The sequence below is a fragment of the Grus americana genome, chromosome 2 (genome assembly GCF_028858705.1).
Source record: "Grus americana isolate bGruAme1 chromosome 2, bGruAme1.mat, whole genome shotgun sequence".
In the NCBI taxonomy this organism is placed as follows: domain Eukaryota; kingdom Metazoa; phylum Chordata; class Aves; order Gruiformes; family Gruidae; genus Grus; species Grus americana.
Window position 1 is genome coordinate 149,944,580 of NC_072853.1, and position 24,046 is coordinate 149,968,625.

The 24,046-nt window shown below is 36.7% G+C and overlaps 1 protein-coding gene across 7 annotated transcripts in view; it reads right to left on the reverse strand.

Moving 5' to 3' along the window:
- Positions 1-24,046, reverse strand: part of ARHGAP21 (Rho GTPase activating protein 21) — a 120,147-nt gene that overhangs the window by 23,150 nt on the left and 72,951 nt on the right. For 5 of the 7 annotated variants that reach the window (XM_054818560.1, XM_054818555.1, XM_054818554.1 and 2 more), the window contains 3 exons: positions 19,929-19,983; positions 11,962-11,991; positions 8,520-10,470 (listed from right to left, as the gene is read on the reverse strand). In XM_054818560.1, coding sequence (XP_054674535.1) covers positions 8,520-10,470; positions 11,962-11,991; positions 19,929-19,983 — 2,036 coding nt within the window. The remainder of the gene's footprint in view (positions 1-8,519; positions 10,471-11,961; positions 11,992-19,928; positions 19,984-24,046) is intronic. The other 2 variants (XM_054818559.1, XM_054818557.1) reach the window with 1 other exon arrangement.

The window sequence follows — 24,046 nt, forward strand, 5'->3', positions numbered from 1 at the left end:
AGAAAGTGACTGAAAAAACCCTCATTTCCCAAGGCTAAAGGCCATCTTTCATATTTATTCCCCTTCGGACATGACAGTCTTGCAAGCAGTATCTCAACACCTCAAAAGACTGTAAGAAGGAATTGTATTATTTAGTAAGTATACTGCAGACAACGTTACTGTTTAAAATGCTAATTAAGCATTTCAATTTAAACAGACAATGTATGTGGCTACAAACCTTAATTCAACACGTATGTATTTTATCAAAGACTATTTATCTGATTTAAAGATTCAAATCAAAAATGTAACAGGTGCGCAGTAACACACACTTAAAACAGCTTTAAACTGCTTTTCACGTGAAAAACGTTGAGACAGTGTGCACCCCTAGACACAAAAATCATTCAACATACAATTTCCCAAATGGCATACACTGAAGAGGATAACAGTACTTTAATATTATTGGCTGAAACCCATATCCAATTCTTGGATTAGGCATATGTTTAAAGATGTCCCTGTAGTACCTAATGCAATTTTGGTTACTCATAGATCCTGTGGAATTCAAACAGTGATTACGCTTTGTATAAAGCTCAGCCTTCTGCAGAAGGCTACAGGGAGGTAACTCATACTGCTTTCTGTCTCCAAAGCAAAGGGCCAAAAGTGCCATTAAAAACATTATCTTCATTCAACAAAGGCACAGATGCGAAAGTTTCCACATACTGGGATGGCATCTACCTGACAGCCATTACAGTAAGTATTTTAACCATTGCCTCTCTCTTTCTTCAATAATTCTCTCAAACAACAGGTTATGGCTTTTTGAGGTGTAATTTAAGAATGAATCTTACATGGCAAGTTTGTTTACTTACAGCAGAAAAGAAGGCAGAAATCAAGAACTCATTAGAAGAATTAAAAACAAAATCAATCTTTTCTTTAATGAAGGACAGACAGGACATGCTGGTGACATGAACAGATTCTGCAGCAAGACTGGCTTTAGAGGCACTCCCTTCCTTCCAGCCCTTTGTCAACAACCATTTGACATGCGACAGCCTTGGCCTACCCAAGCCCTCCACACTACATGACCTCATGACAGGCTCTGCACCATCACAACGCACAACACTTACTCCAAAGTATTCTTCTTAAATACAGTACGTGAAAGATTTACAATCTTGTCCTATGCCCAATACCTCATCTGTGCCCCTCGGGTTAGGTTTGCTCCAGCTCGCTACAGGCAGCACTTCCCTTGTGGTACAGCCATGTGGAGCAGATCTCCCCTCCTTTGCCTCGGCAGCAGGCAGGACACAAGGGGTCAAGTGGAGGATGCTGAGGCACAGGCAAATCGGAGCAGGGACAGCAGAGCAGGGGACAGAGCCCGCAAGGAAGAGGTCCCAGTGAGAAGAACACAGGATGAAAGGAGATAGGATGGACAGGATACCAGAGGTAAGAAGAGGATCTTCATCCACATGCAGGCAAGGAAGTTAAAAAGAAGGTCTGTCTCAGAGGTTCCTCATCTTCAAGAAACCTCAAAAGAAGCTGAATTTAAGGTAAACACATACATACTAATATAGACCATTTTTCTTAAAAACCTGACACGAAGACAATCAAATAAAAAGACCATGTATACAATTTCACCTGCACAGTGAGATAGCCTGAAATAAAACAAAAATGAATTGTTCAATCAAAAATAAAGTATACAGAACTAGCCCTACTATCACACAAGACAGCACAAAGGACTAATTGACTTTTTGTTACAGATCTTTAAGTACAAGGTGCAGCATCTTATATGTCACCTTGCAAAGGTAAAAGCTCCAATAATTAAAGACTTCCAAGCCTAACACATATGATTTGGAAAGAAGATACACTATTGCCTGGATTCATCATGACTTGCTATCTCATTTTTCAAAAAAGAGCCTTTAAAAAGGTGGGGGTTTCTTGTTTGTTAGTTTTTAAGTAGTTCCAACACTGACAGCACTGATTGTCTTTACAAAGAACTTCTTCATATGTATATTTATGTAATTATCCTCATGTAGCCAAAAGAATATAATGGAAACACGTCTGCATGCTAAGCACATTCATTTCTGTAAGCCACAGAAACACAGGACTGGAACAAGCCTCCTGAATCATCAAATCCAGTTCTCTGCTAACACGTTCATGTAAATAATATGTTTATTATACTGAGTTTCACACAGACAGAAAAAGGCTTCCCAAGGTTATTCTTCATGTGAGACTATTCTGAAAACCTTATCTATGACAGTCTGTTGCTTATTTCAGTGTTAAACAAAGGTAGAACTTTTTTTTTTTTTTTTTTTTTTTTTTTTACACACAAAGCAATTCTAAAGGTTCCTGTTCACAGTATTACCCCACCCCTTTAAAAAAAGTACAATTTTTGATATACTTTTTTGGCCAAGAACCCTGATAGCATTCCTTTATTACCTGGAATTGTTATTTTAAAGTTATAATGGATAACTAAGGATGACTTATGCTTTGAAAATATTACCCATTACCAAACAAATCTGATGCTTCTACTCAGTTAAAACTCTTCTAGATGTTATGAATTATTGACTTCAAATTTTAAGTTTTAATTAAAAAAGGATTTTTGAGTTACAGAAGCATTAAACAGTATTTAAAACGCTAATTTGTAATTTTGTGTTTTGGCTGCTATACTTCAGAATACCACAATGATTTTAAAATTGTTCTTTGGACAAGAAACATTGAAATTTTCAGCCTGGAGCAACAGTGATTTGGCAGGCCACACTGTAAAACCCTGGAAAAAAAAAAAAAAATAGAAGACTGATGCTTATCTTAGAAACACTGATGACATGTTAAAAGCTGTGCCAATGCTATTACTAAAATAATGGAAGCGATAGCCCCTCAAAAATGAACATCTGTCAGCTCTAATTTCTATTGCAGTTACATTTATATTTTCATCGTTTGGAAAAGCTAGGCAGTAACACAGAAAAAAAATTATCACAACCAACAGCTGAAGATAGTCATATTCACCTTGACTGTTAACAGTTTTTGCTGAAAATTAATATGGCATGTTTTAAGGAAACTTTAATATCTGTATTTCAGCCATCATTTGCCCTTAAGGTATCCACGTATTTTGGGCTGACAAGCCACAATCTCTGCTGAAGTTTGAGGTTTTGAATTTCTCTCTGCCTGATGCTTATCTCTTCTCACAAGGAGAAAACAGAACAAGTACATTCTTTCAATTACTTCTTTATTCCACGTGAGAATATTTCTAGTTGTTTCCCCTAACCTTTCTCTATTCCTACCATCATAACCCTTTTCATACTGTGTTGTGCAAGTGTATCAATTATTTTCTAGTTTCAAGAATATAACTGCATTCAGTATATGTATATTTACATTGTCACCTTCTCTACCAGAGCCTAAGCAGCCTGCAGAGACAGGCATAAAGATGTAGGGGGAAGAGAGGAAAGGTATGGCATGCATTTCACTAAAAAAGGCAGTAAACTCATCACATCTTCAAAAAAGTCCTTGGAGTTATGTGCGTGGCTTATCATTTAAAAGGTAGGTACTGAGAAAGGTAAACCCTATACACCTCTACTTCCAGCACTACAGAAGAAGAATGCCATCATGTGTACAATAAAGACATCTGAAAAGTCTAACTAACGCTGAGTGGTTTAGGATGTTTCACCTCCTAACTCCTTAATTTACTTAAAGAAAAAAAAAAAAGGATTTGGTAACAAAAAAAAATTAAAAGGTTGAGCAGAATTCTCTATAAGCCAGCTAAATTTACCCTACCTGTTCATCATCAATTACCCAAATATTTTTATTATGAAAGAAGTTTGTAGAAAAATAGCTATTGGAATACAATTTTTTTAAAAAATTGTTTTTGAAAGCTAGCATGAAGATCAGCTCATAAAGCAGGTGAAAAGCAGAATCTGCCTGATTACTAGCACAGAAATCACTACGGTTGTTTGCCTGCACCAAGGGTAGAAGCAATAGAGATAAAAATATGAGTGGTATGGAAAGGGTGAGTAAGGTTTGCAGTCTGCTGGTCACCATTACAACATTTGTATCAGAAATTCAGCCAGGAGGAGACAGGTTTCAAAAAACCACACACGCAAAAAAGGGGAATAAATACCATGTAGTTAAAGCTGTGAAACTCCTGGCAAATCTGTATTTAAATCAATACAGGATATTGGATAGGAAAATTCTACTGCAGTACAAAAGAGAATGGAGAAATTTACAGAGCCCTTACAATCACATTTGGCTCAGGAACGCTGTAAAGTGAAAATGGTTGGAGAATAGAAAGTACCAATATTAAGTATCATATACCTTTGTCCTGTTCTTACGCCTTTCCTTAGGTATCAATTTCAGCCAGAGAGAGGACACTCACGTAATTTTTACAACAATTTGGTGTTATCAAAGTCTGGTCAAATATTTTTATCTGGCTAATTTTCTCTCAGTTATTCACCAATTAATAGTGGAATGAAGTGACCTAAAATTTTTCTAGGGTAAGGATGTACTAGATATTTTAAAAAATGGGATCACACCTCTGAGGAAAAGTCTTTGTACTTCTGTGACGTTGCTGCATGCCTGAAAGAAAAGCTCTATAATAGGATGACTATAAACTTGATTTGAAAAAAAAAATATTAAACTTCAAGATTATATTTAGGCTAAGCATTTTAAAACATATCCATGTAAAATTAATTTTCACCTGACACCCCACTGCTAAGTTGGAAAGAACATTCACCCAGTAGTAATGGCCAAAGCACTAAACCACCCTGGCAGCCAGACATACTGCAGTCACTTCAAGTACTGAAGCAGTTTCTCCATTTCGGTCATACGGGTAGTTCACTCGATTCACTCTGTGAGTTGGATTATCCTTTTTACAACTGCTTTCTACTCTACATGAGAACATTTTACACCAGAAATGGTGTAAGAAGGAAAAAAAATAGTTTCAAGATAGCTGCAGATCTCAGACATGCACCCTAGACATCTATGTCTAAAAAATTTATTAACACAACTATATATGTATATTCTGAATCAATCTTTTCTCTTCAGCAGTTACAAAAACGTTAAGTAGCATTCTAATTTACATCCAGGCGCAGGTTAACACATCCAAAATTACCAAGTAGGTCAGAAATTTATCATCTGCTGTTCTCTAACAGAGAAATTACGTACAAATTATAAGTCTTAAAAAACATACATTACACCACAATTACTAATATAGTCACCGATAGCGATGATGGTATTTTTACTAGTCTAAAGAACAGGTGAGATGGCTTCTGGGTAAAAGGAATAACCTTTCATTAGACTAAATGGCAGAGTTGGAAACAACAGCCAGCGTTTCAAGAACAGAGCCTTTCTTTGGACCTGAAATAGAAACAGCAGCTTTTCAAGCTAACCACAATACCCTTCATTTAGTAGCAGGAAAGTACTAAAGCCTGCAGCACCAGGATATGTTTTTCTGTAAAACTGGCAGCTTCCTCATCCCCCAAGAACATCTGCTTACCTGAAGAAGCGTTTGAGCACACAATATCTTGCCTAATTGTTTCAAATAAATCAGTTTTTCTTGTAAAAGATATTACATCTACCTACTAGCTTTGCTCCGAGCAGATGTCTCATTTCTATTAGCAAATACAAACCAAAATTTTACCGCCCTGTTTCAGAAGAGCATTTTGTGAAAGGACTAGTGTCAAAAGGCAGCAACCCACCATAATCTCTGCAAGAATCTGCCATAAGCAAGCTTGATGGAAACCCTGCTTGGATTTCTGTTTGTGGTGCAAGGCACTGGTGCTACTCACAGAGATACTCTAAAATCATCCTGATGTTGTGCTATTCTCAAGAGCACTTTTAGTCATAAAATATTGCTGCAGAAGCCAACTGTTCCTGGCTGAATTTCTACCGAAATATGGTCTGGCCATATCTACTACTTTTAATGAGCAGAAAGTGATAACAAAAACAAACACACTACGAAGTATTTAAAATGGCAATAATAAGTAACCTTGGAAGATATCTATTCCCCTAAATTTACATTTTTACACTACTCCAAAGATCTACTGTACAAATAACTTTAGTAAGTGCATTTATGAAATTAACCATATCTAATAAAACCTAATACTGCAAAAACCAATTATGTTGATGTAAATATAAGGGAAGCGGAGATGTTGCCAACACCGAGGTACATCTTTATTCAAAGTAACATCCTTCTCAATCATCAGACAGAAAGGGCAATAGAAAAATTAAAAACCCAAAACGAAACACAAAAATCCAAGAGATTTTCCTTCAGAAGAGTTAAATAGCCTTTAACTGAGTTTCAAAGTAGATCTAGGGTTTTAGCTGCCTGATTAAGTACGGCTTTTAACAAGTGAAGCTGTAATTAGGCATAATGATAGTGGAACAAGCAAAGTTAGAATCTTGCATATTAATTCTAACTTTGGAAGATGCCCACTCTTAATGGTATGTGATGTTTCTCCTATTCAGAGAGGGTTATTTCATCTTCAGTGTGCTGGAGCTGTGGTGGAAATTTTCCACAGCACCTGTACTGGCACAAGAATTTCTTGCTAAAAGAAAGCCAAAAGTACTGCATTGGCTCAGACCGTGCCCACACTCTAGCAGCACCACTTTTTAAGATTTCTGAAGTATTCAGGAGGTTTCAGTCCAAGAGGCTAAGGAGCTCATAAGAATTCACACAATCCCGTGTGGTGGTGTGCCAAGAGGCTGCAATGGAGTTACAACTTTGTTTCTTCTGAACTGCTCAGCTGCTACCAGAATGCAGAACAATTGCCAGGTTGAAAGCCTCTCTGAACTTTAATCATGACATTTCTCTAAAATCTGGAAATAAACCACATGAATAAGAGTTCTTGGTAAATCTTTGTCAAAATCAAGATCGGAGATTGTGTAGAAAAGGTTGGGCTTGATTTTGACAATCTTGTTCCAACTTTTACATGACATTTAAATTGTACAGGATTAGAAAACTCCCAGCAAGCACTCCTAAGTGAAAACAAATACCGCAGGTAACTTAAATCAAGTGCCCAACATTGATTTTAGGCATAGAATTAAAAAGCCTTGCACACAGACTGGTTACGTGCCTTACAAACTTGTACTAATCCTTAAAGAAAGATTGGCAGTCTAAAGAAGAATCCAAAATTACACTGGATACTGATGCATCCAGTAATAAAAAAAAAATTCTACACAAGTCCCATTATAAAAAGGAAAACCCAATAAAAACGCTTTCTTAGCTAGCAGATGGGTTTTATATTACATCTTAACAAAATTCCATCAAAAGAACAGGATTATTATATCTTTAGTATGATTTCCATTCTTCAATGCACAAAAAGCTTCTTCACTATTTTTGGTTATTTACTTTAAACTAGTAGCAGATATTACAGATAATTCTAGGGGAAAAAGAAAAATAAATCACTGCTGCAGATCCACAATATAAGACAATTATGCTAAAACAATGTATCTGTAACTCTCAACCTAATCTGCAAAAAACCTGATAAGCATTAAGAAGAGTCATTTTTCACATACGTGAGTTTGAGAATGAAAGTTCAGTATTTTCTAAATACTTCTTATACTAAATTCAAGAACACGCAGTCAGGTATAAATCAACCTGCGTGGAAAATGGTCCACAGACACCTAGACTGCAAAGGATTAAACCAGCCACAACAAAAACCCAACTCAACAACAGCAAGGCAAAGACGACACTGGCACTGACTACTGGAGTAGAACAGAAATGCTCTGCCACTGAAACCCTCTCTTCAGCAGTTGACTCCGATTCCTCACGTATCCAAAATGGGATTTTAAATATTTTTTTCCTACTACTTACAATCCTTCCATAAGTTCTTCATTTCTTCCCAATTACCTCAAAAGTGCTCAGCCCCCTTCCTATAAGCTCTCTGTTGTTTCAACTCCATTTGTGTGTCAGCCCACAGGCGCATCTTTGTGCCGTCTGACATTCTGCTTCCACAAACCCTTGAACTTATATCCACATAAGCATCTTTTTTCCTGCAAATTCACTTAATTTTATTGCTAACCCTTCACTGAAACAGCTTTCCTCTATCACATATCTGTCTCAAAGCTTTCACCTTACCTATCCAGCTGACAAACATTTTTTCATAAATCACCTTTATATGGATTTGCATCCATATTCTCTCTTTACTGAATCTCAAATATATTTTATACTAGAGAAGTACAAGTATTTTGAAAAATGCTGCAAATGCTATTGCACATACGTAACATCAGAGCATTACGTGGAGTGATAACCACACGCAGTTATATAACGTAAGACTTCTCCAGAGGGTTAAGGAAAATTCTAGAAAAATATTAAATCACTGTAGACTTTTTTTCCCCCCACTGATCCTCCAGGACTCCAAACAAAACAGAACATTTTTCTCCTCCACTGAAGAATATTTTTATTTTTACCAACCTAACATTACTCTAGATGAGAAAAGAGCCCCCATGCCCCTCAACCTCGGGGTTTACAGGAACAGCAGTCAGCTACCTGGCATGGTGCTCTCCATCACCTTTAGCAGAGAGAAGTATTTGATGCACACTGGAATAGTTTAACTCACCAATAAATGGAATAGAAGCCAAGGAGTCACCAGGTGGGCTGGAACCGGATGCTTTCCTTTCTTCTATTCTTTTTATGTGGACTTCTCTCCGAGCATCATTAGGTAACCAACAGGTAGAGTCTGAGGCTGCCTCTTGGTCATTTACAGCAAGAATGTAGGACTGATGCCTCAAAGGCTGTGGAGTCTGGTGGCCAGAAGGTGATTTGTCCCGCATGACCACTGTGTCTTTGTCATTTTCCTGAACATCCGTTTGCAGAATTCCAGGCTCATGGACATCTTCCCTTTCAAAATCATGAATCTTTTGTCTGATGGAACCATCTACGTTGTCAGAGGTAGTTGAACTCTCACTTGTTGGCTGAACAAGTTTGGTGGAAGGTGGAGACAGAGAGGAGGGTTGGATGGTTTTGCCAGTTTCTGTTTTGTGATCTGGAGCACCTTCTGCTCGGATCCTTGACTGTTGGTTTAACAGACCATTCTGATGCAAGTGATTTACTGTTCTTTGGTCTTTGCTGGCAATAGCATCCAGGCTCTGGTTAAGGGGAAACGATGGTTTTGCTGCATAGGGAGCAGAGTTCTTCAAAGAGCTACTTTTAGAACTTCTGGCTGGTGTGAGAGACAATCTCTCTTGTGAAACAGCTGTAGGTTTTGAAACTCCCCCAGGAGTTTGCAAATCTCGAGAAGGCTGCAACAGTTTTATATCTGGTGGAACTTTCTGAAAATGAGAACCAGGGAGAGAAGCTCTACTACCTGTTCTCCTGCTGTCTGAAATATAAGCACTCGGAGCCATAGAAAAATTTTGACCTCGAAGGGACATATGAAACGCATGCTGTCTAGATCTCTCATAAATACCTCGCCGATCATCTTGTTCAGTAAACCCTGTCCACTTGTAAGTCTTTCTCCTATCTCCATTAGTATCTGTAATCAGATTCTCAGAATGAAAATTTTCTAGCACTTCACCCTGTTTGCTGAGATAATCCCATGACCGAGCCCTGTGATTCCTGGCGTTAACTGAAGGGGAAGTCAGAGTATCTTGAGAAGCGCTTCGTGGCCACTCTTTCATCAACACGGGATCTTCAAGTCTTTCCTGGGATACACTTCTCTGCCGGATCTGAACAGACTGCGGCACCCTGTCGTGAGAGGTGCTCCTGCGCCGTACCTGTGAAGCAGTGCGATTTGGCACCACTTGATTATAATCAGTTGTATTCTGAGAAGCTGCTCTTAAACTATCTAACCTTTCCTGTATTGTTCGGGAGCCATACATGTGCATGCGCCTATTATCAATGTACTCTTTGTAAGTTTTATAGGTCTTCCAGTCTATATGCTGGTGGGACGTTGGAGAACTGTAATGATTAGTAGAGACTGAGGGTGAGTCCGTGGCTTGAGCAGGAGGTCTAGTGCTTGGGATTCCTTCTGGACATACTACATAATTTGAAGCTTTACTTAGTGTTCCAGTTGGATCAACTGGCCTTGTTATTGGAGTCTGGGGAAGTACAATGGCAGTGGACACTGAAGAAGATGGTGACGTGGTCCGTGCTTTTAGACTGGTTTGATCTTTTAAGCTGTATCTTACTTCCTCTGTCCTGTGTGATGGACCAGCGTGATTATTTCTACAAGATGGCAAATCTACAGCCTTCTCAGAAGGCACAATAACAGTCCTTACAGTTTCATTGCAAACACACACAGCTGTATTTGACTTTGCAATGTCTGTTGGTGATGGAGGCACTTGTATTTCCATTCTGTAGGCCCTCTCTGGCTGTGTCAACGCCCGTACTGGTCTACTGACTTGCTGTTTCCCCAGCGGAAAGTCAGATGATAGCTTGTCACCAGTTTGTGCCATAACAGAAGCTGTGGATGTCAGGCGTGGGTAACATATTGGGGGCGGTTCAGGGATGTTGTGGGCATTACCGCTGTAGGCTTCGTTGCCTTTCAGGTAGGCATCTTGGGAATATGCCTGTGGAGAAAAGATTGAGTGTTCAGTAGTGAGGGAGATAGAAAAAGTTCACCGTCTAGCCTTTGCATAATCAAGCTTCAAGAAAGAGAACACAAGTACAAAATTCACACTACCTATAATTTTAGATAAAACATTAGTTGAAAAGATAATAGTCTCATCTCCTTATTGAGCAGAAACAGACTAAGCAAAATCATTACATACATTCCCTCCCTCAACAATTAAAAAAATGAACTGATGACCAATTCTAGGAAATACTGCAGGTAAGGCACTGAGGCAGGTTTCCCAAAATCCATGAGCACAAACCACAGTATTTTTCTCCCCCTTAATTTTGCTTTCTATCATGATGCTTCACACATCCTTCCTGTTTGAGCTTCACGTTGCTGGAAACTGCAATTTCACAGCAGTCAACAGGTTAAAATGCTGCATAACACCTTTAACTAGAACTAGAAAATTCTCTATTCACTTAGTGTATAAAAGAACTCTGTTCACTTAATGTAATACATATGAAAAGTACACACAAATATACATACACACACTCCTCTAAGATGTCTTCTACATAAAAGCTACTGCTCCTAAACGTAAAATGAATAAATTGAAGCAGTAACATCTTTGTTGTGAGCCAACACCCTGTAAGTCATTTTACATTTTACAGGAGACAGACAGTACATGGCACACATCTTACTGCAAAAATATTAATAATAAAGTATTTAACTTCAAGGTACAAACAGTACAAAAATTCATACATATCCACTACTGTCCACACACTATTAAAACCTCAATTTCCTTAATGCATTCATTTGCTCCTTTATGTTTAAGAGCCTGACTCCTAATAAAAAAATGGTTATATTACACTCAGAATGTTTCTGTAGCCTTTTAGAAAAGCAGTATTTATCGTTGTGAAATTAACGGAACATTCAAAATAATAAATCAATGAGAAGCATACAGCATACTTAAACAATATCCTATTACTGAAAAACTTTAGCATGACTGGGTTCAGTTTAAACATAACAAAATAAAGAGCCAACGCAGAGCCTGCCAATGCAACAAAAGATTAAAATGATTTCTTAGGGCTTTTACACGCTAAGGTGTGGTATCATATCACAGCATTTCCTGTCCAAATCATAACATGCTCAATTCCAGAATATCAGTGTGCCCTGTCTTAACACCAGACAGGTTATAAAAGCCCAAGTGCAGCCATAAAATTAACACAGAGCAAAGTACAGAGGAGGGCGAGGCATTTACAATATTGCTGCAATAAATGTTACACCGAGCATTAGTGAAATGTAAAATATTAAAGCACACCGAGAAAACCGACTAAATAACACAGGCTCAAAACCACAAATTAAGAGATTAGCGTTATGAACAAAATTCAGCTCAGACTATCTATGTCATTTCCAACAAACTTGCTGTTTCATATTCTTGCTTCTCACAAATCACTTAAGAAAAACATGCCTTACAAAACCAGAGAAATGGCTACTGTATGTTTCTTACCAGTGCTGTGACATCCTTTGTAAACTGCAGCTGGCAGAAAACAGGAAAACATAGTAAAAGCTGCTTACAGATGTGAAGACAGAATTATGTTGTCATATTGATGTTGGATACAGCAAGCTAAAAATACAACTACACCGATTTCACTGGAAGGTACCAACAGAAGTAAAGGGCAGTAGAGCATAAAAAAAAAATAACTTCACCCTCCTTGCGAGCACATCCATCTCCGGCTTTTATCTGCTCATTGCATTTATCCTCTACCCTTACAGAAAGCAAAATACATTTGTGCCATTTTGCCTTGGTGCATCCCTACAGCTGCCTGCAGAGAGCTCTGGCTCTATGCAACACGACTTCCCTTCCACTACAGCAACATTACTGTCTCTCATTTCCCCTGGGCTGCTACCATCCCTGCTTCCTGGTGACGAAACACCGGTTTTATTATGCATTTAAAACTGCACGCCCCTTCCCCACATATATCTGAACATGACCACAATCTGTCAGCTGACTGCAGCTGCTTTCATGCCATACATCTGAAATTAGAGGAATGATGCTGCAGAAACACTCCACTCATGTGACTTCTATTTTTTTTCCTCCACTCATAGTAAAAAAATCAAGCCAGGTTTCCACTAGCACATTTAATGGAGGGAAGGAACATACAAAGATAAAAATTCCTAAATCTTTAAATAAATGGCTATTCAAGACCTTGACAGGCTATAAGAATTAAAAAAAAAAAAAAAAAATTGGAAAAGATGCTGAAGACCCAGAAAACAGATAGAGCAAGAGACTACTGGCATGCAAGACAAAAACAATCACCCACCCCAATCAGAAAACAATTATTAATTTATATAGCCAATAAAATAGTTCAAAACCTGGGATACACACACACTCTTCACCAATATAAAATACACTGTGTTTACGTTTTGTAAAACATGCCCAGGACAAACGACGCTTCATAGAATTTAGCCTTTTTGCTGTCAAAGTCAAAAACTGGTGTGATTTGATCGTAGCTGAAGACTACAAATGAATAGAAAAATCAGTTCTCAGCTCTTGACAAAATTTATCACAGATATTAAAACATCTTCAGAAGACAGCATTCTCATAAGGTCCAAAATGAGATCAGCTAGACTTTCTTCCCCCTTCCCCCAACAAAGAGTATGTTTCCATGATTGCAGGTATATCCGGACAGACAGACTGCCAGTTCTGAGTAAGGCAGAGTTACTGGAAAAAAGGTTTTGATGATGGAAAGTGTGGTTCTCCTTTCAATCTCACTTCCCAAGAAATCATGGAAAGAAAGCTGAACTTTCTTCCAAGAAAGAAAAAGTTTATAAATGGGGGCTGTGACATTTCCACAAAGAATATTAAGTATCTTTGTTTCATAATTCTGATTAAGGGCCCACAGAAAATTATTGCAACTTAAAGAAATGCACAGATCTGATGTGAATAATGTCACACTGAATGATGCATTATCAGCCTTTTCACTGTGAAATATTTTAATTGCTTTAACCAGAAGGTGATGGCTAAATTTTTAGAAGAGGTTTAGAGACTAAAGAACATGAAGTACACCAATATATTTATCAGCATTTGTACACTATTTTGACACTTAACATATTTTGCAACTACATATAAAATACAGCTTGAATATTACTCTTTTCCCTTTAGGTCCCCAAATGATATAGTATGTGGAAATACTACCTTAAACCTCTACGTGATTGCAACAGAGGATACACTTATAAAAAAAAGTCATTACAGTACGGTTTAAGTCTTTAAAAAGCCTTAAAAATAAAAAAAACCCCACAACCTTTCAACTTAAAAAAAAAGTATTTTTTTTAATAGCCAGTTCAGTGATGCTGCTGATTAAGACACCAGCCAAGCCACTCAAACTTGTACAGGAGCTGGGTACTCAGCAGTTATTCAGAGGTTCCAACATGATCAAAAAAAAATCAGTCCTGATGTTTTAAGAGTTTTTCCCCACCTCCTCAAAACGGCAGTTATGGAAAGCTTACCATACAAATACAACAATTTAGAGTGACATTAACAGCTTTGATGGATAACAGCTCTGCCACAATTACTAGAAGAAAACTGGTGCGCTTAGAGTAAGAACTCAGTGTGTTTCCAGTTATTAGGTACAATTTCTTCCCCACCTTGCAATCTAGTTTTGTTTGCACCAAGTTTGCAAACTCCTATGGCAAAGAATTAATTTCTTCCTGCGAATTTGTATAATCATTAGCACATGAAGGGTTTAACTGGTAAGGCAATACTTTCATGCCGTATGATACGCAAAATAAATTTTAAGCAAATAAAGCATTCTACAAGATATTTTATTAACTCTCAAATTCAGCTGAAGGGTTTTGCTAGCATTTTTTCCCGACTTGATTTTATGCCACTCGATGTTAGAATAGTGACAGCCAATGTACAATGATTCCTCTTACAAAGAATCACAGTGAAGCCCCAGACTTTCACGAGCTTGAGCCAACCATGTCCTACAGCCTGTAGTCCAAATCCATAAAAGCATGTAGGCCTGTGCTTCACTGAGGATTAGTATGCTTCACTGCACTTCACGAAAGGATGAATAACAACACTGATTTCAACCAAACTACTTGAAAATTGGAGATAAGCATTCTGATGAATCAGAAGCTAATGTGCCCAGCACCTTGCAAGACTGATCTTGAGGCATTCTTCCTTCTCCAACCAGTTTGGCTGCAGATTATGTTTCTTTACTACAAAATTCTTCTCTTCCCTGGTCCTAACTTATTCTCATATTTAGCATGAGTACAGGAACTGCACACCAGAAAAGGTTTTCAGCCGTCTTAAAAGGAAACATTTTCCAGTTACAGTTTGCTCTGGCAAGAACGTTTGTAATACAGCTCAAATGGTTTCATTTTACTCAGAGACCCAGAAAACACTATGGTCAGATTACATTATTTGAGGGGAAAAAACCCAACAAACCCCAAAACACATACACATTCTTCCCAAAGGCAGTGAAAATTTAGTGTATAAAATTTAATGCCTTAAGCCCAAGAAAGTTAATTTCCACATACAAGCTGAGACAGACACTTTCTTATAAATATTAGCCTAAATCAAGGTGAGAAGAGTTGATGCAAAAGGTATTTTCTAACATATGCAATGTTAGATAAAAAAAACAGTTTAAGTCTCCTCTCCTAGGTCACCATGTCTTTATACCACACCCCTCCTTCCATTGTACTTGCTGCCAGAGCTTTAATATTAACCTCTGCACATATTAGTAACTGCATCAGTATACAATCTGAAAGTAAACAAATGCTCCAAGATGCTGGACTAAATACAGTTACTTACAAAAACATCTCTAGTTCATAAAAGTAAAGCAAATGAAAATATTTCAGTTTGCCAATGAAATGGCCACGTTGCTTCTTTAGGTCTGATGCAAGTGGACGGTCTCAGGAAAAAAGAGAGAAAAGACAGTATTGTTAAAGTTGACTGTGGGCAGACCTGTAGACAGGGCCATGAGGTTACTGGGATATATAAAAACTCTAGAATAAATTTCCTTATGTAAGATATTTTTCTTTTTTCTTATTTTTAATACAGATGCATCACTGGCAATTTCAGGGCACTGCATGGCTTTGAGAGCTGCCAAATTCCACAAAAATTTTAAGTATCTGAAATGACAAAGCAGCAAACTCTTCTTTTCTGCCCAGATCTCCTGATATACTGAAAACTTCCATACCACTTGACTAGAAAGAGAAAAAAAGAAAATATACGCTTCAGTTGACTTTCTCTCGCTTTCCTGGTCATTCCCATCCAGGATTTTTTTGTTCCCCTACTATGACAAGAGAAACATTTCTGTTCAGACATGGTCAGCTTTCAGTTATCAATATGCAGTTTCAATGGTCTGTAATTTTAAGGAATGATTAAGATGTAAATTAGAGAGATATGCAAGAAGGAACTAAACATGTCAAAACTGCATAGTAGTAAGCTGCCCCCTTTTATTTCCACATTTACCATTATTCACAGAATGCCCAATAAAATCTTTCTGTAAATGAAACTACAGAGATTTTTCTGGAATGCTAAGGCAGGTTTCAACAGATTTGTAAGCTACTAAAATTTAATGGTGACAACACCTAGGACTAGAAGTAACCTGCTACCTTTTGAGGCAATTCCTATGACGAAATGATTTTTTAAAACTTATTCAAAATGAAACTGTTGGAGGTAGGATAAGTGTTAGGAAAGATGAACTTTTGATTGGGTAGTGATTGAAGTGCCAGAAAATGAAAGATGAAAAATCAGGATAACTTAACTATAGCGTGTGTGTTTATACACACATACACAAAGTAGATATACATATTTACAAATTAATATTTGTATATATTGACATATAATAATCCCTATAAACATTAATATGCTACATTACAAATAACCTTCCAAATGAACAGCTCCAATATAGATCGCATTAAAGATGTAATTTCTAAGAGAGTCATATTTTCAAGTGCCTGATACTTAAAAATGCAATGCTTTGTAAGCCATATTCTTCTTTACATACAAAAGGAATTATTAGCAAACAAGCAAATTCCAACATGAACACACCTCAAAGAAAGGTCCAAAAATCCTGCATACTAAGGACACCAACACATACACGTTAGACACTACAAAATCTACTGAGAAGAGTCATAATCAGGCTGACCTGTAAGTGGGCTTTACAATTTCAATTTTCCCTCTCCCTTCTCTCTAGGGAGCACACCTTTACATTGAGTATTTTGTGTAGCACAAAAAGCTTTTGAACAACTGAAAAGTGCCACAATTTGAGCAACTTTTCAGCATTAAATTTATTATCCAAAGGCTACAAAACAGCAACAATTCCATTAAATACACTTGAGAAAAGGAGCTATATGTAGTCGACCTAAATGTGTCTTCCCATTCATATTGTCAGCAGTACTAAAACCTAAAAGATGCCAAAATTCTATCCAAAAAGGTTGAGAATGCTACAGAAATTGTATATAGATACATCAAATTTGAGACACTAATATAATAACAATAATCATGCTCATGGTCTCAAAATTGTTACATACCTACAAACATTTCAACACTATAAAAAGATATTAAGTAAACTAATCTCAAATTTGAGGAGGAACAAAAAAAAAATCCCAACAGATGTGTAGTTGTCAAGTTCAAGTTTTTGTCATGGATAGAGATGTTTTAAACATCCTTTCCCCCATCCCCAAAGAGACATTTCCAAGATCATGCTAGGGAATGAACACGACTGACAGTGACGTCACTAATAGCACGTTTTCACATGTCATTCCCTTCTAAGTAAAGAGCATACACATGCCACAGAGGGCGATGACCTATGTATTGGACCACTTCATTGTTACTATTGATGAATGCTATTTATAAATAGCCAACTAAGGATAGAAACAAGCAACTGTGCTCTTTATATAGTTAGCCTAGCAATCAGTCATCACCACATGGAGTAGACTGCCAAGTACTATAAAACTTACCACCACCAGCATCATTCCTGAATAGAATGAAACTAGTTCATCCTCATTGCACTAGATAAACCTTTCATTAGCTCCTACCACAATATCCAGTAGTGCTTTCAGCTTTTCTGGTTTTATTGGTATGTTACCAGTATTTAACATCAACACTTTACAATGAGTGATACCATCTGAAGATACTTACGGTGAAGTTTATGACATATGTCAAAGAAAACAAAATGTAACAACTTAAATAGCACAACTTCAGCAACAAAAGTTTAAGTTTTTCCTCTATTCGTAAGGGCACTGTACCTTACCATTTATTGTTCACTTTGCACTTATACTGACATTACCACTACAGAGATTATTGTTAAGTTTCCACTTACTTATGAGCTGTACTTCATTCAGGAATAAGCATTTGCTCTGAGGTTTATATTTCATTTAAACCTAAGATTTCCACAAAAGCTAATACAGCATTAATCACAAAGATAGAAAAACAAAACAAAAAGTACACAGTTTCTCAGCTGAAAAAAAAAGTTACTGTCTTTTCACATTAACATTCTATACTGTTACTCTGAAAATAGTTTAAACATGAGTGTTCAGCTTTGAGCAAAGTTCTTCACCGTATCTTGTCATGAGAACACTAGATCCCAACATTTAAAGACTGAAGATTAACAATCACCATCTTCAGAGGAATTGCATAGATTTTTTTTCATCTGACTGAAGGTAGAGTGGTGCACTGTCTCTCAAAAACCTGCTAATTGGTTTTTTAGAAGTGATAAGATTTTTTCCTTCTCTGCGGTGGCCTAAAACAGAGAAAACTATAGGCCACAACTGATGACTTCTGTTGTACGATGCACTTCTATCATTTGTGTCTTCACATGTTGCAACTCTGCCATCAAAGACTGACACCTGAAAACATACATACTAAAACACAGACCATAACAGAAACGCGTGAACAAACTGCAGCTATCAGAAGTCTTTTCCAACACGCCTGAGTACACTCAATGCTCAGTCTTGTAGACTACAGAAAACATCTGTCTCTTCATGGCTTTCCTCTGGCAGATGCTATGTGGAACTGATAGTCCTCAAGACAAGCCTGCTTTAACCCAAATAAATGCATCATAGCAAAAGGAGCATAAACTCCTCCATGTTGTATCATAATCACATACCAACCCAACACAACAGCAAACAAACAACTGTCAGAAGGAACTCATATAAGCTAGAGTGGCAATGCAAAGCATTTTTTGCAAAATGACTCCACCTCTTAAACCTAATCCTCTTTCTCTCTTCAAAAGAAGAGCCTGGAACACAAAATTCACAACTCTACCACATCTTACAACTCAAAAGAAACTTTTTTTAATGACACCTGGAAATTATTCCCACACACATCTCCAGGTTTTTTTCTAGAACTCCCACAGGCAGATATTTTTTCCTCTTTACTCCTCAATCTCCTCCAGGAAAATGACCTTATTTTCTTTTTACTAATATCCTTCTCTAGCCCAAAGGCAAGGTCTTTCTTCCTCATTATCCTGATGAGATGATGTTAATCACTAAGCAATTCCAGAAGGAGTAATCAGCTGTGAGCAGCTGCCCATGCAACTCACAACAAATACTTTTTTTTGCAGAATGTTACCTTTTTCTGTATATCAACTACTCAAAGATTTATTTCATATGTAAATTATAACTAAACTATGTCCTGGTTCCGGCTGAGATAGAGTTAATTTTCTTTCTAGTAGTTGGCATATTGCTGTGCTCGGGATTTAGTTTTCCAACTGTTAACCAGAAAATCTACCCTGCTTGTCTTCTCCTTTCCTCTACTTCCAATTAAAACCAAACTAGAACATATCAATACATTAGGTGTTTCTCTCATTCTTCAAAATATGCACTTACAAATCATATTTTATTTACAGCTCTTTTGGACTTACAGACACTAAATGGCAGATTAATTATCTCACTATATATGCAGGACTTCAGTTCAAATTGAGAACATATAGGCACTACTGTAACAAAATATTTACAGCAATTGCATTTAAAAAATTTGGTAATAACCTTCAGCACATTCATCACCTGGCTTCTTTCCTGGAAATCCACTGACAATTAGTGAGTTATTAACAAAAGCTAATTTTAAGTGCCATATGCTAGTTTTTTAATGATTCCCAACTTCTTTAGAATGAGATAACCTAGTTAAAGAAAGCAATCCAATTCATAAATTCTAACATGAGGAAACTAATCCAAAATATAATAAAACTATAAACACTATTCTATGATTATCTTTTGTAAAAAATATGCTAGAAATGTCATGTGAAGAAGGTATTCTCACCTATATTTGGATTCCTCTGAAATTTCAAGCAAGTTGGAAAATATCTAAAATTCATGGCAAGCAAGTAGAAAATATCTAAGGAGTGACAGAGATATAAATGCTAACTAACTCTTTAATTATTTGCTGGTAGCACAGTTCAAAGCAACAGCAAGACCTTTTTCTTTGATCAAAATACTGTCTGAATATAAGCTTCATAAACATACCAATTGAAGAATGTCCTCATCTTTTGGCATAACACTAAGCTCCAATATGCTGTCACTGAAAGAAATAGAAAAAAAAACACCGCACATGAACTTTTGGAAAAGATTTTCAATTTTTGTTACAAAGATTAACTTCCATAGACCAACACCATTCAAAAACTCCCACACTCAGCTATTCTATCAGATTACTTTATACCACAGAAATAAATGCTGATTTTTATTAGAGTCTTAGCAAATAAGAGTAGAACAGAAATCTGACTGAAGAGTACATCTGTGTTCTCAGCAAAACCAGTGTATTAAGCCAACACACTGTCTTTGCCAGTTTTGCTTCTTTTTTTCCTTCTGGAGTCCTAAGGTACATTAGTTGTTTGGAACTTCTCAGACAAAACAAGGTGGCAAAACTGTGAACAAAAGTTAAAACTTCTCTCTTACATTTAAAACTAAAGTCTGTGGGAATGTCATAAGCATCATATTATGTGAAGAGTGGGGCAATAGCAAGGCAAGCACTGACTTACACGTTTCCACTCCAACCATCTCCCAGCAAAATCAACTTAAACATATTTAATCAGTCAGATGACATCTGAAATATGGATGAAAAACACTTGCTATTTATAAGTGCTTGAGTTTGTCAATGTGAATTGCTGAAACAAAAACCAGCAGCAGCATAAAGATCCAGGAATCCAGACAGTTCAATCAATATAATTTAAATACAGACAAAATCAGGACACTGAATGTACAATGTATCGGTTATCCAAAGTCAAATATTGTAAAACAGTGAAACCCACAGTTAATATCCACCAGAAAAAAAGTATTTTCACAAGAAGTATATGCTTGTAACACTGGATACAGAACATCTGAATTCATTATCTCATCTGAGATAGAGGAATACTCTGTTCACATTCATTAAATGTAACCTGGAACAGGTACAGAGAAGGACTATGAAAGAGATGGCTTGTGCAGACTATTTTAACTAGGCTCACAAAACAGAAAATGAAGAGATTATGACTGTTACTTAGAAATCTCACGTTACATGTCACAAGGAGAAAAGGTATTTAAACAAACTGACCAATACCAGCACCAGAAAAAAAAACCATATAATCTAACTGGATGTATCAGACTAGAAATTAGCTTATCTGTACTGGTCCGTACAACGCATTTGCTGAGAAAAGACAAAACCAGCGCAGAGATGGGCCACCAAACTCAGGGGACACAGAACAGCCCACGACATCACTGAGAACCACCTTGGTTTCTTATTTCTGCAGAAAGGAAAGTCATCTTCTCAAACATGTAATGTGTGATTTATTATGCTATCTTATACGAAAAATGTTTTTATTTTGCGGTTCCTTTTCCATTTGTTAGTGACCGCAGACATAAGGCTGCATTCCAAAATAGCAGGAGTAAGAGTATTTGGTTTCACAACCTTCTTAAACCATTATTCATTTTGGAAAAAAGTGTTCTCCAAGCAGCATAAATTAGTTTTAAAACCAAAGATCAGCAGTGATAGATTTAAGTTTTTCAAGTCTACGCACAGCTAGGAAAAAAATAAGTCTTCAGAAGTCTTTTTAAGATTTTTCAGAATATTGAATGTTAAGAAACACAAAAGTATTGAATTATGTGCATTTACAATAGCATTTCCCATTTTGACTGAATGCATAAACAGCAAAACTATTTAAAATGATGTTTTAAAAGAGGTGTCATCAGAAATTGACTGTCACCTAAACTCCTTTATATGGATATTAAACTATTTAGCAGTTTTAAAACAAAAAGAGAATATAAAAGGGATACCATGGCTTGAGGCATTTCCAATGAAGCGCTCAGATTTCATTTCCACGTGCAGGTAGCATGCATGTGTAAATTGTATTAGGCAAGTTATGGTTTGAAAATAATCAATGCTTATTTGCAGGATGAAGATTCAGAAGTTAAAAATATGATAAATAGCATTGTTCCTCTTCAAGTAATTTTAATATAAAGTTTTCTACTTTTGGGCAACCTGGTCTAGTGGAAGGTGACCCTGCCCATGGCAGGGCAGTTGGAACTACATGATCTTTAAGGTCCCTTCCAACCCAAACTATTTTATGATTCTATGACTTGTAATTAGACACAGAACAAACTATTCTCTTATACAAGTATTTTGTGTCCTTTTTTGTTTGTGGTTTTTTTTTTTTTTTAAAGAAATAAAGGCATCAAATCCATTTACAGTTTAACACCTTTTTTAGTAGCCATCCAAAAGAGGAAAGGGTTCACACATTTTGAGACTCAAATTTAAATTTATTGACTCAAACTAAAGTACTATGATGCACTGTCATCATAAAGACTATCTTTTGATGCATTATTTTGTATTAATGAAACAAATTCAGTAGCTAAACTCTGTACATTTCTGAGTAATGCCAACACTTTCAAGAATTTGCAAAGAGAAACAGTGGAATAGACTTAATCATTCAAATTCCCCACAGTTAAAAAAAAAGTTGGGAATCAGAATCTGTTTGTTGTTTTATTTATAATCATAAATAATTTACAGAGTTTACATTAGTAATCAACACATCTCCAAGTTGATCATGTAAACAGATGAGAATAAATTCTTAATTGACCAAACTAACAACTATTGGTAAAGCGTAGGAAACCTAGACTTAAAAGTGATCTCATGACTAATCTTACAGGACTGTTATTTCTAGCAACTGTTTTGAGGTGTGCCCTTCACCTTCCAGAGGAAATAATCAGCGTAAGTTTAGCTTTGTTATCTCTAACCAGAGCAAAATAGATAATGTTCTAGACACAGCCTGAAACTCTTCTGAGAAGAATACAAAACTTGGCTGAATTATATCCCATCCATAATTCCCACTGGAATTTATGGGGATCATTTCATTCAAGACAGCTAAATTCTGATGTCTGTGGCATTACATAATGAGGACAAACAGCTACAATTGAACAACTTTCTAGAAAAATAATGAGCAGCTATGGGAATGGAGCTGCAGCAGTAATCTAATTCAAAAATCTGTAAATCCAAACTGAGTTTCATTGCAAAACAGTTGAATGGCAAAGGGGGAACTTTTTCTTTAGAGGTAAGAGTTGATAAAATGTGTTGTATCCTTAAAAACTGCTCTGAAGACGATCAGAAAAATAACAAAAGAATAAGCACTTACAGTCAGCAATATGTTTTAAAGGGTAATTAAAAACAGTAATTAAAAATACAGTGATTAAAATGTCTAGAAAACCATCAAACAACATACTAAGACTATAAATGAAACTGTCTTTAGTCATAAGTAAAGGAGATTTCAACTGACAAGTTACACTTTCAAAAGGCCTTTCAGCAAGCTGCGTGCACAACGCCTACTAAAGAAACTAAGGTGTGCTGGATGAAAGATTAGCTAAGACACAAAACAGAGCAAGAACTGTGTCACTGGGTATTTTTAATATGAAGAGTTTAAGTACATTCAAAAGCGGACTTGTACAAGACCAACATATCAAGAACTATTAAATCAAGTGATGCAGATAAAACCTATGGTTCAGCAAGTTCCTAAACCAGGGATTTCTGGAAAGTGGGCTAGTATTATCTGACCAAATCTATACTTTCAGTGTTTTCATAGTCTTCTAAGAATCTGTTACTGGATATTATCAGGCAGGATGCTGACATAAACAGACCATCAGTCTGATCCAGGATGGCTATGCTGATGCAAGAATGGCATGCTAAAGCAAGAAGCATACACCATAACGTAATTTTACTTGCCATGAAATGACAGCACAAACTGTTCTGAGCTCAAAAATACTGTTTTCAAGTAAAGAATGAGAGAAAGTTCATTCTTTAGTCATATGAGAAGCATTGCCTGTAAGCTACAAGGAAGATACACCTGATCTGGAGTCTGAGTTCTCTTTATGGATCAGAATTAATATTAATCTGTTTATCTTAAGAGGTTCAGGTGAAGACTTCCTGATGGTTATACTTCCTGTATAAAGCACTTGAGGATACGTATGATCTTTTGTTACAATCTTCTGTAATGTACGCATCGGGCTCAAGACAACAAATTGTTCACCTCTCCTAACTAAAACCAGGATCCCTTCATCTGCACGCTCATGGAAATTAGGGGGACAGAGGCAGCAGAGTGCTATACCATTCCTGGTTGCAC